Source organism: Equus asinus, chromosome 9, assembly GCF_041296235.1.
Source record: "Equus asinus isolate D_3611 breed Donkey chromosome 9, EquAss-T2T_v2, whole genome shotgun sequence".
Classification (NCBI taxonomy): Eukaryota; Metazoa; Chordata; class Mammalia; order Perissodactyla; family Equidae; genus Equus; species Equus asinus.
In genome coordinates, this window is record NC_091798.1 from 92,188,632 (window position 1) to 92,207,069 (window position 18,438).

The 18,438-nt window shown below is 36.0% G+C and overlaps 1 protein-coding gene across 2 annotated transcripts in view; it reads right to left on the reverse strand.

Annotated features, from left to right (window-relative positions):
* The window catches only part of POLK (DNA polymerase kappa), a 65,098-nt gene that overhangs the window by 19,162 nt on the left and 27,498 nt on the right, over positions 1-18,438 (reverse strand). Inside the window, exons 3-7 of one of the 2 annotated variants that reach the window (XM_070517928.1) lie at positions 15,735-15,854; positions 13,849-13,940; positions 7,721-7,873; positions 4,343-4,474; positions 1,072-1,225 (exon numbers count right to left, since the gene is read on the reverse strand). In XM_070517928.1, coding sequence (XP_070374029.1) covers positions 1,072-1,225; positions 4,343-4,474; positions 7,721-7,858 — 424 coding nt within the window. In that variant the 5' untranslated portion in view covers positions 7,859-7,873; positions 13,849-13,940; positions 15,735-15,854. The remainder of the gene's footprint in view (positions 1-1,071; positions 1,226-4,342; positions 4,475-7,720; positions 7,874-13,848; positions 13,941-15,734; positions 15,855-18,438) is intronic. The other variant, XM_014830028.3, reaches the window with a different exon arrangement.

Sequence of the window (18,438 nt, forward strand, 5' to 3'; positions counted from 1 at the left end):
CACTTCCCAAACATAAAGGTATACTAAGGAAAGAAAACCTTTTGCTCCAAGCCTGTGTTCAAAAATTACGCTTATTGTTGAATGTTTCTATTAAATAAAGTGAGATCTACCCCCTAGAGATCTAAATAAGGCAAAGAAGTTGTGATTTGATGTCCACATTAAACTTGTTCCAAAGACGTGAGCCACAAACAATGTTAGAGTTAGAATTTTATGCCATTGAGGATCCACCGTTCTTGCTTCAGGGAGAGTTACAAACAGGCTTCCCCACCACCGCCTGTCCCCTCTGAAGCAGTCAATGAGCTGTGGGCATGAAATGTGGTTGTGGGTTGTGAGTAAACCCCTTATGTCTACCTTTTCACCCAGGTGAACTTTGCTCAGGAGCCAGGACAGCTCAGACCTTTGCAGTGACCATACCTTTGACACAGGGTTGAAAGCAGTGTGTGTAATATCTGCATGTTTCTTGGCATCGTTTTGGATAGGTAATAAAGGGGCCATTTGAAAGAACCTTGGGGCCATGAAACTGCTGTTTCATTTTATATAAAAGAATCAAAATAAGGTGTAAGGCAAAGAAGGGAGTTGGGCAGTCATTAATTTTGGCAAGGTTGTAAACAGTCATAATCACTGTATAACCAGATTATAGAAAATTTGGGAAATGAAAAAAACCCCACCCAATGTTTTGACTGTGTTTGAGGCTTATTTTTTAAAAACCGATTTTCTATTAACATCTACAACAAAAGGCCACCTTAAAAGGATAACCTCCTCAGATTCAATGCAATCCCATCCTTGCTAGCTAGAGCGTAGGAAAAGAACTTTATGAAGTTACTTTCTTCAGGGACTCTGCACTCTCTGAAAGTCTAGACATTTAACCATCTCACTTGGTTTAAAAGTCACGTTCCACACACTTAACTCAGAAAACCCACTGGTCTATTTTAAGTTTCTGACTTTCCATCTTTAATAATTTTTCATAATAAAGATCTATCTAGTCCCACCAGCTATGCATGCTGGTGAGTTGACCGAGTTAATTTAAAGGGTTTTCTGTTTTTTAGTTTGATTGTTCTAATAATTGCTTACCGTTGTCTAGAGAGCTCCCTGTTTTGATGAAATACTTCCTTTTGTCCTCAGGCCAATTCTGTCTTTCTTGTAAGTGCTTTGTTATATTCAAGTAGGCTTCATCAAGACTCATGGCCAGAAAATTGGGATCATAATCAGCAAGTATTTCCTTGACCTTTAAAAGGAAAAAAATGGTTCAAATTTTGCTACACAGCAAAACCTGTCATATACAGCTGATAAGAAACATTAATATTCTTACTTTGCAACTATAGTAATGATCCTGCAATCAATAGCTCATAGATTTAGGGAATAAATAATTTACCACCAGGGCAAGTTGTCCAAATTCTGTTTTGTATTAAAATAGATCACGAAGGCAGAAGACCATGAAATAGCTTCATTTGATATCATCTCTACTTAGCCTCCTATTATCTAGATATAGTAACTGAGTCAAATAAATCTCAGACAACATTATTCTGGTAGGAACAGAAAAAAAGGTTATGCAATGTAATTTTAGGTAGCTGGTCAAAAGCAGAAGTAGAAGACCGGCCCCATGGCCTAGTGGTTAAGTTTGGTGTGCTCCACTTTGACGGCCTGAGTTTGGATCTGGGGTGCAGACCTACACCATTCATTGGTGGCCATGCTATGGTGGTGAACCACATACAAAATAGAGGAAGACTGACACAGATGTTAGCTCAGGGAAAAAAGAGGAAGATTGGCAACAGATGTTAGCTCAGGGCCAATCTTCCTCAGCAAAAGAAAAGTAGAAGTGGAAACAACAGGATCCTGCTCCCTCTCACCTTTTATGATGGCTTTTCTTCATTTAAAAAAGGAATAATCTTACATAAAGGTACTATGTTGCATTAGAAAGTAGTTCTATTTCAATTAATTATTATATACACATAAAACTCCACTTAATACACACATTAGTCTATGTATCCATTCAGGAAAACAAAGCTCAATTATCAGGACTTAGAATGGAAAAAATGACAAAATCTGTAGCATATGTCTGTGACTATATTAAATGATGGAGAAAAGTCTGGAGTTGCATCTTGGGATAAAAGAAATACAAAGAGATCAGAATCTCTATATAATTCCACAGAGATCAGAATCTCTATATAATTCCAGAAATGCCTTTTATATAAGATAGTTTTATCATAGGAAACTATGAATTTTTTTCACCAGTGAAGTATTAGCTGAAATCATAGGAAATGATTGCCAAAATAACACGCATATTAGAAAAACATATTTGCTGAATTATGTTACGTTTCCATCTAGTATTTAAAAGCTGTCCGGTGTATCAGGAGAAAGCCTTTTTTTTATGTTTTATAAAAAGAAAGCTTTTTAGCTTAATATAATTATGAACAGCTGAGTCAAAGGTAATTTTAGAGAACGGTGACATAAAACTTGGCTAAGCTCTACTCCGAGTGTACCTTAATTAGCTTTGTTCTTATAGAAGAAACCATTTTTATAATGGACTCTTTCTAGTGAAAATGAAACTCTGGTTAGCAGCCAATAAGATGATTCTGAATGAAAAGTGTTCCCAAGACACTGAGCACTCACTAACCTCCTTCACCCAGGACACTGCTTTGAGAACAAACACTGACACGTTCCAGTGAAAGTCAAGCACTTGGGCTTCGAGAACAGTTAAAGCTACTCCATTCTCTTGGATGAAACGAAAATTGCTTTTCCTTAAACTTTTAAACTAAGCCGTAAAGATTCATGTTTTTATAGTCAGTGAATGTGTGCTTAGTTCATTTATACAGAAGAACTCATTTGTTATCTGCAAATAAATTAGTTCAATTCTGCTCAAATTTGATGAAAGATTTCTCCAACGTACATGAATAACTAGACTAAAGATAACTAAAACCAACTTGGTTCTCATTGTCATACTGTCAAAAGTTTCAATGAGTTAAAGTAGGACTTAAAAAAATTCTTTCTGGGGCCGGGCCCCATGGCTTAATGCTTAAAGTTCTGCATGTTCTGCTTCAGCAGCCCAGGTTTGTGGGTTCAGATCCTGGGTATGGACCTACTCCACTCATCAGACATGCTGTGGAGGTGTCCCACATCCAAAGTGGAGAAAGACTGGTGCAGATGTTAGCTCAAGGTTAATCTTCCTCAAGCAAAAAAGACGAAAAAAAAAGAGGAAGATTGGCAATAGGTGTTAGCTCAGGGTGAATCTTCCTCACCCAAAAAAAAAAATCTTTCTTACAAAGTCTTTGAAGGATTTTCAAACTTATTAAAAGCCTGTAACATTTGTGGTTAGCATTTTATCTTTTTCTAATTACGAATACAGTAAAAGAGATAAGCATTAACTAAACTTGCATGTGCTTCTCTTCTGGCACCCCACCTTTTCACAAACTGTTTTTGAAAGAAAGAAGAAAGTTTCTTTTAATTTGGGGTGGGGTATCATTTTAAATTGGGGGGGTTCATTTCTAGGGGAAATGAGGTGGAATGCAAACAAGAGTAGTGACTCTAAGACTATTTGCATGACTACATGGTAATAGGTGTAAGCCCATCATTTTTTAAGTATTTCAGTTCAAACAACAGTCTTTAACATACTGCATTTTACCACAGTAGTCTAAAAGTGTTTGATGCAGCACTCTAAAATTTTAATTTACAACTGAAGTTTTAGCACTGGCATGATAGTCCAGTTGTTATCAAAAATAGAGAAAACGGCAGATTTTCATATATGACAGTTTAGGGAATTTTAGTGAATAATCAGATCTTCATACTTCAGAGATCCCTTTCAAATTAATAGATTATTCCTTTTTTTCTTTGATTATCAGGCTCCTAACATTAAATGCTCACAAGCATCCTCACTAGATTGTGAGGCAAGGAAGGCAGCTAATCAAAATAAATGAATTTTGCTACTGTTTAAAAACATTAATAAAAAATTTATTCAGAAAAGAGTTGAAAATAATGACTTGAGTAGATTCTGTACATTAGAAACATAAGGTGATTCTAGAAGAAAATGTATATTGCATATTAAGAAAAAATAGCTAAAGTTAATTTAGGTTATAATTTAAGCAATTCAAAGTTTTCTGGGGAGATAGTTTTCTAAGCGGTTGGAAAAAACTGAGAACTGAGAAAAAGCAAAGAACTAGGAAATAGAAGGGCGTATTCCAGGGACTGTGCACAGCTCAGTATTCAATATACAAGCTGAAGAAATGGTAGGAGGTGAACTGAAGGGATAAGCTAAGGCCGGAGGCTGACGTGCTAAGACATTCGGACTTGATTCTGCAGGTGATAGGAGTGAGTGAAAGGCTAAAGCAGGGGGAGACGACAGACTCACCTCTCGACTCACAGCTCGGTACTTGTCAAAGTTTGGCGGCACAATGAGAAGTTGTGGGCAGAGTCTTTTAGCAATAAATCCTGGCATGGCTGCACGAACACCAAACCTCCTCGCGTGGTAATTTGAAGTAGACTGAAAGAAAATGGACCACATTGGAAAAAATACACAAACCTAAATGGACATATTGATTGATGCATTCATAGGAAACACATTACTGATGAGCACTTTCAATTCAAGGGCATTTCTTTTATAGGCTGCTGTCTCAAATCAAGCTTTGCCTTTATGCTATCATGGTATTATGATACCATGAACTTCTCCCACTGCTGTCCCCCTATTTATAACGTGATACCAGGCAATAAGCAAGACTGTGCTAATAAAAAGTTTCTATTACACTTCCAGTAACTAAACTTCATTAGTTTTAAGGCATACCTGTAATACAGTATTTATCAGAGTTTGGATGACAGTGCGTGATGTTACACAAAAGCATTAGTATAGTAATAGTAAAGTGTAGCTATAAAGCAATAGTACAGTGCAAATAGTATAGATGTTACATGAAAGTAGTAGTTTAGAAAGTAATAGTGCAGATTTGGAATTTGCTGTATTTGGGATTTTGGAAATCTTTCATCTAGAACAAAAATCAAAGGTCTAATATATGGTTAGTTAAATTAAGTCTCCAAAATGAAATGAGTAAAGCTTAAAAGGACTTTAAAAATTAAGTTTTATTTCCTAAGGTTTGAATATCTTTTTCGGTGAAAACATTTTGACTAGGAGATGGAACTAAAAAATTACAAAAGTGAAAAGCAGAACATTACTTACTAAATCCTGTTGATGACGATACTGATAACAGTCTATGTTACTGTGGTAGACCACAGAAACACTTCTAAAAAATTTTTATCACAAATGGAATTTTGGAATCTCAAGTGAAAATTTAAAGAAATAGAAAAACAGAACCTATCACATGAAGGGATTATTTCAGAATGATAATATCAATTTACCATTAATAGCTTTCAAATGACATTTAAAAAGTCTTGAGAGTACTCAAAACTATAATCATCCTTGATTAGTATTCTGGAACAGCACTAGAAAGATAAACCAATGCTTTAAATATAAATAGGTCTAATGGAATTGATATAAAAGCTAAATCTATAGCAGAGCAGAAACAAAATTTTAGATATGACTTCCTTTAACTTTTAGGTTTGTGGTAGGTTGTAAAACACAGCCACAATATTTTACACTTCCTCCTATCAAAAGGTGGGTTCCAGTTCCTCATGCCAAGTGATTTGCATTGTTGTGACTTGCTTTGACCAAAAGAACGTGAGGGAGTGACATGTGAGTCCTGAAGCCTAGACATTAAGAAGTCTGCAGCTTCTGCCTTTGCTTTTTTGGGACCCAGCAACTATGCAAAGCTCTTGGGTTAGATTACTAAATGATGATGCACCATGTAGACAGGGGAAAGCTCACCAGCTGGAAGCCACTCCAGCCACCTCAGTGGAAATGCCAGGCATGTTCCTGAAGCCATTTTGGATCTTCCAGCCGCAGCTAAATAGCCCTAGCCAATAGGAAGGGTAGAGACGAGCCATCCCCACTGTACTCTGCTCAGATTACAGAATCATGAGCAAAGAAATGGTGTCCACTAAGTACTAAATGGGTTTATTATGTAGCAACAAATAACTGCTGCGGAGTCTAAGGTCCACCTTTGAGTGCTAACTTAGAACATTTCAAGGATCCATCAAATTATTCAAAAAAGAGTTCTAACTGTAACAAACTGGAATAATCAAACACGTATCATCACTACCATTAATTTGTAGATACACTTTTATGAGTTTAACAGGACGAAAGCAATTATGCTTCAAATCTCATTAGAAGGGAAATCTATTAGTTTAGCATACAAACAGAGTAATCATTTCTAAATATAGCAAATAATCATTTTGAATTTGGAAACCATAACCAATTTTGAGGAGGACAGAAATTATAAGAAAGAAGATATTTTGTGGATTTAGCTTTAACATGGCTATAGCGTGTATGTGTGTGTATGTATACATATGCACATATACATAATTTCACATAAATATATGATGACATATATTCTTTTTTTGTTTTTTGGAGTTTTTTTTGAGGAAGATTAGCCCTGAGCTAACATTCACTGCCAATCCTCCTCTTTTTGGTGAGGAAGATTGGCCCTGAGCTAACATCTATGCCCATCTTCCTCTATTTTATATGTGTGACACCATCACAGCATGGCTTGATAAAAGTGCGTAGGTCCACACCCGGGATCCAAACTGGCAAACCCCAGGCCACCAAAGTGGAGCACACATACTTAACCACTAGGCCACTGGGCTGGCCCTGTATGACATATATTCTTAACAAAATTAAATATATTCTTTCAAATATTAGTTGATGATTTGTAGGAAAGGAGAGTAACCTTTTAATAAACACTGTTTTGGAATTAGGATTATTAGCTGCCTGCAAACTCATGGGAACAGAGATACTGAAAAAGCAGATTATAGTTTAATAATAAAATAAAAACTTAATAGGAATTAGGTTTATAGCTATCTAAGCATTGGAAGGAGTTAGGAACAGGGAAGAACTCTCCTTGTTTCTCTTGTATGTTTTTTTAATACCCAAATCCATCTATTCCAGTTGCTATTTTTAAGTCACGACACATTTTTAGCTACCTACAGCTATCCTGGTCATCTTTACTTTCTGTGGTTAGGGTGGCAGTAAGGAAAAGCAACATAGTAATGAGAAAAGCAAAGGCTCTGGGTCATGGGAAAAACTACTGAATTACAGTACTGTATTAATGAAATATGTTACTCTAGAACTGGGGTTGGCAAACCTTTTCTATAAAGGTCAAAATAGTAATTACTTTAGGCTTTGAGGATCTGTTCCAACTATTGAACTCTGCTCTTTCAGTGCAACAAAAATAATAAATGAATGCGTGTGACTGTGTTCCAATAAATTTTTATTTACAAAAAAAATGGCGGCAGGCTGGATTTGGCCTGCAGGCCATTGTTTGCAAACCTCTGCTTTAGAAGAACATTTCCTTTCCTTTCTTCTGTTCTCTTTAACTAGAACAGTTACTGAAGAAAAATATAATTTGCAACAGAAAGATACAATGCCACTCTACCATTTACCAGGTTTGTAACTTTGGGGAAGTTATTAAACACCTCTCTGACTTTGTTTTCTTATCTGTAAATGGAAATAATTTGTACCTCAAGTGATGCTGCAAGGATTCAGTAATTGAACACATACGAAGTACCCAAAAAAATACTTAGCAAACTGGCAGAACTGAATAAAGGCTTCCCCCTTCATCAACCAGTAAGGCTTACTTGAATACATATGAGATTTCCTGTTTGTCATTGATCTTCACGTACTTACCAACATACTCATTGATCCTACAGCAATGGGTTTATCTTTCAATTCTGGATTGTCCCTCATTTCTACAGCTGCATAGAAAGCATCCATGTCAATGTGCACTATGGTATTGTTCAGATCCCGGCTCTGTTCTAATTCCATTGCAAATTTGTCAACCTGAATTTTTAAAAAGTTAACATATCTTTAGACAACAATATTGAAACACCACTAATCTAACATTATTCTTACTTTTAGTAGGTATCTGTCCATCTGATTCTGTCTGCCCATCCACCCATCCATTCATCTGACCTCCCATCCACCCACCTATCTATGTATATTTGATCGTTGTTTATTAAGGCTGGTAATTGCTTCTATTTTCATGAACCTAGGCAGTCCGTTCTCAAATATCATTCCCTACCAACTCTTCCATCTCTCAATACCCACAAGCACATAATAGGTACTTAATAAATATTTATTGAATGAATGAACTATTCCAACTGCTTGCATCAAATGATTCTACTGCTTTATAAACCTGGAGGACAATTTATTGTAGCCAAAAGCTTCAGTTTAAGTAAAATAAACAAGAACTCCCATCTGACTCCTAATATTAATGTCTTAAAATAGCAACAGAGGAAACGCACAACAGAATACTATACTTTGGCATATGACATTTATGCTGAATAGTGCTACGCAACTGAATATACCAAAACCCACTGTAAACATTCCCTCTGCAGATGCTTTTATAGGGCTAAAATTAGGGAACTGCTAGTCTATAGAAACCAAAATTGAAAATTTGAGCTGTAATTTATTCTTTCATGAAACTTCAATACATATGTCAAGTATATCAGTGAAGAATCTTAATCTTTAAAGAATTTTTTGTTTCTCTAGAGAGAAAGAAGAGTTGGATTGATAAGAAGAAAGAAATGAAAGTGGGTGGAAATAACAAGGTAGGGCAGTAAGAAAAGGGTTTCTTTAGCAGACATACCCATTCCCCAAGGGTTCTTCTTTGTGGAGGCTGAAAAAGCTAAGTATGCACTTTCCCAGCTTCCCCAGTTGGGGGTGGCTGTGTGACCGTGTGATCTATGTGACATATAAAGAAGTCAGTAGGACCATTAAAGTAAAATCACAAGAGAAGATAGGGAAAGCTGTTGAATGATGGAGGACACGAAGAGCATGGAGTGGCTGGCACAGGGACAAATCTAATAAATGCGATCTATTTCTAAAATGATCAATGGATAGCTGCATAACAAAGCAATCAAAAATTGACAGGAAAACAGCCAGAAATAAGCAAGTGGGATGAGCTGGGGAATGAAAGCCATTTGCATAATGTGGATATCCCTGTAGCAGGCTTCCTCAAAGGTGGAGAGTTACGGGGGTGTAATTCAGCTTTTCCCCTCGTTGGACTTCAAATTTGCTTTCATTCTGCAGCATTTTTTTTCATGGCCTTCTTTCTTAGCATTATAATGACTAGCTGCCCACTAGAGCAGGTTAAGACTGTAACTCCTCTTTTAGAAACAACCACCTTGAGCCATTTTTGGCTTGAGTTCCAGCAGCCAAAGAAAGACTCTCCAGAGGGTCTGCTCCTGTTTAGGCTGCAACTCACTGAACGACCGGGGTGCCCTGTGCCTTCTTCAGGCTGTTCCTCTGTCTAGAATGCCCTTCCTAGTTCTGTCACAAAGCCTTTAAGGATCAGCTCCAATATCTCTGTAACTTAATTGCATCTCTGTCCTCTGCACCACAGAATTTAACGTGCCCTCATTTGTTTTCTTGCTCTTACTATGGCACTTATTGTATTAGATACTGAATTGTGAGTTCCTTCAGGAGAAAGACTTTATCTGCCTTTAAATTCTTTCCTTAGAAGAGAGAAAGGGAAGAGAGACTCATAGGAGAGAAAGCATAAAATTTATACTGATATTTATTTATTTGATTTCTGGTTAAAAAAGAGAAAGTAGTACTTGTAGCAAAATTTTGGAGAAGGCTGACCTCATGCAGTGAGACACCACACCTAACAAATGGAACTTTCAACATTCCTCCAATTTGTTATCCAGATTTAAAACAACTATTTCTTCCAGTATCTCAACTTTAAACTAGATAATAGCATCCTGACATAAAAAAAGATGTAAACAAATTATGGAAACTAATAAAAACAAGGGTAGATTTAAAACCACTCTATATTAATCCAGAAAATATGCCTAAGATACAAGTTGATTGAGAATAAGGGAGTGGCATCTGAAATATCTTAACCCAGACATTCTGGAAAGGAAACAGATAATAAGCAGCAAACCAAACGGGAAAAAATTCTCTTTAGACTCATACATTAATGCTGTGACAGTTTCTTCAGCAATCTATTGTCTTTTCTGTGCTTAAAGCTAGTGTACAGTTGCCAAAAAGAACCCGCCCCACAGAATGACTCACACATTCCACTTGCCTTTACTGTCTCGCCTCAGTTACCCCTGTCTGAACTCTTTTCCTTCTACATCTACCAAATGCACACCACTACTGCTTTTTTCAAGTTTCTTCTTTTGAAATCCTCATTCATGTTTTCCTTTCTTCCATTTTCCCTTCCAAATAACTTTCAGGTTCTGACCTGAGTCTCTAAAACATACGTTACCCCTTTTGCTACAGTTCAGAACCAGTGTGCATTGCAGTGGTTAAGAATAAGGCCTTTCGTTTGGGTCTCAGCTCTGCCACTTACTGGTTACATGATAGCAGGCAAGTTAACCCCTCTCATCCTTACTTTCCCAATTTGTAAAGTGGGACCAAACTAACCGCAAAAGGTTGAAAGAATTAAAAGAAATCTTCACATAATGCACTTATCTAGGAATACGGTAAGGACTTGATATCAACCTATAATTTTAAAAGTAGAAGTGACGTTACTGAGTATATTATATGTGTCATATAACATGCTAAGTGCTTCTTATGTTAACTCATTTAAAGGTCAAAATAATTCTGAGATAATAATTATTATTCTCATTTATAGATGAGGAAACTAAAGGTGAGTAAGATTAAGTAATTTGCCCTAAATCATACAGCTGTTAAATGTTAGAACCAGCCTTGAAACCAGGTTACTCCAAAGCCTGTGCTCTTTCCATTATTTTATGATGCTTCTCTAAAATAGATTTTAAAAAGTCCTTAACATTGAAATAAGCTCAAACCAAACTTGAATGGTGTATTTTACATCCACATTATGTCCTATTTACTTTTTTAAAATCTCCTTTTTCAAGGGCCAGCCCAGTGGTATAGTGGTTAAGTTCGGGTGCTCTGCTTTGGCGGCTTGGGGTTCACCGGTTTGGATCCCAGGCACGGACCTATGCACCGCTTATCAAGCCATGCTGTGGCAGGCATCCCACATAGAAAGTAGAGGAAGATGGGCATGGATGTTAGCTCGGGTCCAGTCTTCCTCAGCAAAAAGAGGAGGATTGGCAGTGGATATTAGCTCAGGGGTAATCTTCCTCAAAAAAAAAAAAAAAATCCCCTTTTTCGATTACATTTAGGAGACTATTTCAGAAATACTGCTTCTCATTTTCTTGACTTAGTATTACCCTAAAAATTGCTGAGTAAATCTGAGTTCACAAAATCAATTGTTAAAATGGTCAAAATGCACTGGTTTGTTTGCTTTGCAGTTGCCTTTAATATAACATGGATCTTTGCCTATTCAATTTATGAACTCATGTTGTAACAAAATGTTTTGGCAGCTACAGAAAGGCTTGTGCCTTTAAGAAGTCTAATGAGGAGGGATGGGGTGAGGTATACTGCTTGCTGAAGTTCTGAATAAACATCATGGGAGTTCACGCCTACAGAGTTCCTTACCTCAGCTTGACTAGCAATAGTTCATACCATCTTATCATACATAATAAAATCTACTATTTGGAACTTTTATGACTCTAAAATAGAAACACACTTCCCAGGAAAAACTCTGTTTTCTCAGATATTCTAGACTCCTTAGGACTTCCTCAATCCCCTCCCATTTATACAACTTCTTCTAAAGGAAGCTCAACAAATGAAACAATTTAACAATCAACATAAAACACATTTCCTGCCATTCCCCTTGCAAAAATGCCAGAGAGCCTCCCATGACATAGTCAACTAAAACTAACAAAATCTGAAGTTCTGCTACACAATGTAAGGTATTTTCTATTCCTTCAGATTATTAGCATATTTAAGGATATGAGCTTTAAAAATACTCACGAATAGCAGCAGTATGAATAGTAAAAAGTTGTTACACAGCACTGTTCATATGTACATAGCTTTAAGACTTTATTAAAAATGTTTGTAAACTATACATCAATAAAACTTGCCAAAAAGAAGTGCAGAAAGTAAATTGCCTAAGCATTAATACCAATTTAAAAACAATGTTATTGCGGACAGAATGGAATTTTTTTTTAACTTGATGAAATTGCTAGTGTCACCTGAAAGCTAAGATAAATACAGCCCATGGTTACCGTAGGTTAGCATAAGGGAATCTAACACAGGTTACATTCCCAGCTTATAGAGGGGAAATGTTAGGACTGTAAATGACCTCAATGCACAAGACACCCCCCCATCCTTGTCAGCAATATTCTAGTTTGCACGTAGCCTAGATAAGTACACACCTGCTTGTGAGAAATGTGCATGCTCTGCTATTTTCGTAGTCTTGGCTTATACTTAGACCTCTCTATTTTGATACAGCAATAACTTTGTCCTCTAAGTTTTCCCAGGGATGTAACGACCTCCAGGAGAAAGGCTTCCACTGGTATCCATCACCAGGGACAAGAGGAAGGGATGATCTGGAGTCTCCAGAACGACACACCAGACAGTCAACACCCCGTGACCCGCCCCACCACCCGCTTCAGCCCATTTGCTCTATATAATTCCTTCAAAATATTTTAGTTTTAAGATGTTTCTTTAGGACACTAATCCGCCATCTTCCCCCTTGCCAGCAAGCTATAATAAAAAGACCCTTTCTCTCCTACCACCTTGCCGCTGGACTGTTGGCTTGTCTTTGTGGCGAGTAGAAGGCCTCTTTTGGCAGTTACAAAATGATGCTTAAATTTATTTGAAAGAAACCATGCATGATAAAAAAAATTCTTTTTAAAGAATAGTAATGAAGGAGGATATTAAACTATATTATCATTCAGTAATTAAAACTGCATAGTACTGATAGAGGAAAAGATTCAATTGATTAGAAGAGAGAGTGCAGAAACAAATCCAAGTACAATGAGAATTTAGTATATCGAAGCGTCTCATTTCAATTCAGTGGAGAAAGGACTCATGATTCAATAAATGGTGTTGAGACAAGTGAATCACAATTTAGGGAAAATAATACCATTTAGGGAAAATATAATACTCACCATTTAAGAAAAAATACGTCACACCTTAAGTCAAAAAACTTCCAAATGGCCTATATATTTGAATATAACAAAATCTTTAAAAATACTAAAAGAGGGTCCGGCCCAGTGGTGCAGCGGTTAAGTGCACACATTCTGCTTCGGCGGCCTGTGGTTCGAACATGGCACTGCTTGGCAAGCCATGCTATGGTAGGCGTCCCACATATAAAGTGGAGGAAGATGGGCATGGATGTGAGCTCAGGGCCAGTCTTCCTCAGCAAAAAGAGGAAGATTGGTAGCACATGTTAGCTCAGGGCTAATCTTCCTCAAAAAAAAAAAAAAAGAAAAAATATTAAAAGAACATATAGGCTTGGTTGTAAGGAATAACTTTCTATGTACAATAGCAAAATCAAGAAAAAAATTTTTTAATACTGCTGAATTTGATTACATAAACATTTAAAACTATATAGGAAAACACCCCTGCCTAATTAGAAGACAAAAAACATATTGTAAAAATATTTACAATAAATGGCTGAGAAAAAAAAAATCCTGAGAAAAAAAAAATCCTTAATATATGATAAGATCTATAAATGAAGAGAAAAAGATAGAAACTCCTCTAGAAATGAGGGCAAAGGAGATTGCTTTGGACTGCTGGAAGAACCCCAAATGCATCCTCTCTTCCTTCCCCAGTAAGAGATTTCTAGCTGGCCACCCAGCTAGAGAACATATTTTACAGTTTCTCTCGCAGTTAGGTGTGGCCACGAAACTTAAATTCTTGCCAAAAGAATGTGACCTTAAGTAATGTGTGCAACTTCTTTTTCACATGTTTAATAGCAAATTACTCGCCTTTGATTTCTTTCCTTGTTCCTTCTTCCTTACTAGCAGCTGGAACGTGGACTGGTGGTAATCCAGTTTTGTCAGTCCAAGTAAGGATAACACTAGGTGACGATGGAACAACACGGTGGAGAACCTGAGTCTCTAAATTACTCTGGTGAGCAGACCCACCCCACCAGCTGAAACTACTTACCTATTGTGTGAGAAAGAAAGAAACTCTTATCTTTTGAACTGTTATATATACATATTTTTTTAAGATTTTATTTTTTTCCTTTTTCTCCCCAAAGCCCCCTGGTACATAGTTGTATATTCTTAGTTGTGGGTCCTTCTAGTTGTGGCATGTGGGACGCCGCCTCAGCATGGCTTGATGAGCGGTACCATGTCCCAGCCCGGGATTCGAACTGACGAAACAGTGGGCCGCCTGCAGCGGAGCGTGCGAACTTAACTACTCGGCCACGGGGCCGGCCCATGAACTGTTATATTTTTGAGTCTCTTGTGCCAGCTACTTAGCCTATATCCTAACAAAGAATAAAAGAGGAAACTTCCACAAGAAGGAAATATTTATGGCTAACATGTGAAAAGACATTCTGTCATAATCAAAGGAGGGCAAATTAAAACCACCATTAAATATTTTGGACACTGTATCAGCAAAAACTAAAATATTGATAAAACCTAGTTTTAAATAAGTAAGTGAAGAAATCAGCACTCATCTTGAAAATGTAAAATGGTACAATCTTTGGTGAAAATAACAGGACATGAGTGAAAAGAGATATGAACAAGAATGATCATCACAAGATTGTGTATAAAAAAGACTGGAACCAAGGTGGGAGAAAGGTACATAAATTGTGGTACAGACCTCCATACAGTGGAATGCTATGAAGCATTAAAAGCGATGATTTGACAGACAAATCATCTTGTCATGATAGCAGACCAGTTAACACAGAAGATTAAAAATTAGCTTGTGCTCTCAGACAGCATTTATCAAAAAAAAAAAAAAAAAAAAAAGGACACATTATAGTTTGGTAAAGAAAACATAAAATTTATAATCTCTAAACTCTATCACAAAAAGCATTTTGTAACACAGTAGATTAATATCATAATTTTATCATTATGTTATAGCCTAAAGTGCTTTGTTAAATTGAACAAGATTTGGCTAGAGAGTAAAGCTGTCTTTAAAAGTAAACCTTAGTTGTACTAGCAGAACCTTGACTGCTTTGAGTTCTCTGTCTACCACATGACGCCCTGTAGCTTGGCTCTGCTTAAACTTTTCTCCTGAAAGAACTTTTACTACCAGAGGAAACTGAGTATTTACTCCCTGAAGAAGCTAGAGAAGCCAAAAGCCCCCAAATTTTTAGAAGGCTTCTGTTTTATCTTAAAAATTCATGCACATTTGGCATTCTACCCTATATGTGACTTTTTGTTGTACTATAACACAATTCTGTTTTAAATTACATACTAATTTAATTATTAACTTGTTCCCCCAAATCTTTTTTGCAAAATCAGCATTGCAGAAAAGATGTCACATTTATCTTGTGGCCTTTTCTAGCTGCAAAGCACATATATAATAAAAAGAATATAAACTTTGGATTAAATCCTAGCTCTGCCAACTACCTATCATATGAAGCTAGGCAAGTCACTTAACCTAATTAAGGCTCCATTTACTTTTCTGTATAATGGAGGTAATAATGTCTAGTAGGTGTGAAGTCTTTCTGTAAGAGTAGACCAACGTTTAATAGACCAGAGTATGTGCATCTGTTAAATTTTTATGCTTTACAAAATAAGGAACATTTACCTTTCACTTTGTTTTCAGTTATGACTTGATCATGATGCATTTTAACTGTCAATTACTATTCTACCAGCTTCCACTTTACTTAGCTTCCACTTAACTGAATTAATACCTGTAATTGTGCTTTCCTTAGCTGCTGGCTGGTGATTTGAGCTTTTTGTTGCATCATATTCTCAATCCGTCGGTTGACTTGCTTTTCTTTCTTGAGCTCATTTCCATAAAATCTGGACCCCTATGCAGGAAAACAAAACAAAGCATACAGAAAGCATTGCTGTATATAACCTGGTAGCTAAGAGTACAGACTCTAGAATCAGAACGACTGAATTCAAAACTCAGCTCCACTACCTACTAGTCGATGACTCCAAAATTACCTAATCTTTCTATGTCTCAGTTTCTTTATCTGTAAAACGAATTTATAGTTACCTACAGCATAGGATCATGGTACTCAGCACAGTACAAAATCTCTGAGGACAGATCTGCACTCAGAAAATGTGTCCTAGGCAGGATCTGTGGGCCATATCCAAGGCCTTAGTCAGTTGGGTCATCAGTTACCTCCTTCACTTCTACTTAAAAAGTATTTTTAAGAATTTGATGTTAGTCATTAAAGGAAATTTAGAAAATAAATTTTAGAAAATTACCCATCATTCCCTCACTGAACATAATATCTATCCATTCATCAAGCTGATGCACATTTATGCCTACTTTGCAGCTATTATGAAAAATGCTGCGATGAACATTTGTGTACATGTTTTTGTGTGGACATATGTTTTCATTTTCCTTGGGTATGTACCTAGGAGTGGAATCTCTGCGTCATATGGTTAACTCCATGCTAAACCTTTTGAGGAACTGCCAGACTGTTTTGCAAAGTGGCTGAACCATTTTACAATCCCACCAGCAATGTATGAGGGTTCCAATTTCTCCACATCCTTGTCTAAGGTTGTTATTACCTGTCTTATTTATTATAGCCATTCTAGGCTATAATAGTGTGAATGACATCTCATTGTGGTTTTAATTTGCATTTCTCCAGTGACTAATGATGTTGGACACCTTTTGATGTGCTTTATGAGCCATTCTTATATCTTCTTTAGTGAAATGTCTATTGATATCTTTTGCCCATTTTTTGATTGGGTTGTTTGTCTTCTTCGTAATGAGTTGTAAGAATTCTTGGTATATTCTGGATGTAAGTCCTTTATCAGATGCATGTTTTGCAAATATTTAATATGTTGCTTATCTTCTTATTTTTTAACAGTGTCTTTTGAAGTGCAAACATTTTGAAATCTCATGAGGTCTGATTTGTCAACTTTTTCTCGTGTTGACTGTGCTTTTGGTGTTGTATCTAAGAAACCCTGCATTCCTAGGATAAATTCCACTTGATCATGGTATATAATCTTTTTTGTATATTGTTGGATTCAGTTTGCTAATATTTTGTGGAGGGCTTTTACATTTACAATGCTCTATAATCTTATGCTTGTCTGGCTTTGGTATCAAAATGATACTGGCCTCATAGAATGAGTTGGGAAGTGTTCCATCCTTCTTCATTTTCTGGAAGAGCTTATGGAGTATTGGTATTATTTTTTCTTTAAATGTCACATAAAATTCACCAGTGAAGCCATCTTAAACTGGTTTTTAGGGGTGGGGGGATATTTTTAATTATTAATTTCTTTTCTTGTTATAGGCCTATTTAGATTTTCCATACTTTCTTGAGTCAGTTTTGGAAAACTGTGAATTTCTAGAAATTTGTTCTGTTTATTGGCATTTGTTTTAAAACACTTCACCCTCCACGTCCAAAATTCCGTAGGGAGAGAGAAGTGAGATAGACAAAACAATATTTGCAAAAATGTTGTTAACTGTCGATGCTGGATGACGATTATCCAGGGATTCAAGTTACTATTCACTCTAATTGTGTGAATGCTTAAAATTTTCTGATAAAAGTTTTAAAAAGTAAATTGCACTAAATGGAGCAGCAACAATTAGAAAATTTCAATTTAAAAAAGATATCATTTATGATAATCCCCCCACACTAGAGGAATATATTATATAAAATACATAAATATTTCAATATATAACATATATATTTTATATGATTGATCTATACATTATATGATATATATCAATTATATGATACATGGTTATACATTTTTCCTATGATTGATATATATATCATATAAAATTTAAATGGAAGAGCAAAGATTCAAGAATACCCAAGATACTCTTGAAAAAGAACAAAGAGGAAAGAAAAACCTTGTTCTAGCAGATATCAAGACTTATTATAATTAAGATCATGTTGTACAAGAACAAATAATCCAGCAGAACAGGAGACAGCACTGCAACTCAGCAGGAAAAGGATGGACTATTTAATAAATGGTACTGGGACACAGAGAAGAGAGAGGGAAGACAGGGACATGTAGGATAACTTAAATATTCTATTGCTTAACCTGAAAACTAGGCTCATAGGATTACTCTTTTCTTCTTCTTTTTTAAAATTTCAAAAAAACCTCTAAAACAAAAATAGATTAGTATAATAAACACATATATAAAACTATCGCTGAGATTTAACAACTGTTAACATTTTGCTATATTTCCTTCTGTGATTTTTTAAGTGAAGTGGTTTAAAGTAAATTGCAGATATTATGACATTTGGCTACTCCATAGAGTACTTTAGTATACATCTTTAAAAGTAAGCCCATTTTCTCATGTAATGATAATAACATTTTCACAGCTAATAAAATAAATAGTAATTCCTTAATATTATCTAGTACCCTCTCCATATTCAAATTCCCCTAAATGTTCCAAGTGTATTTGTTCATACCAGGATC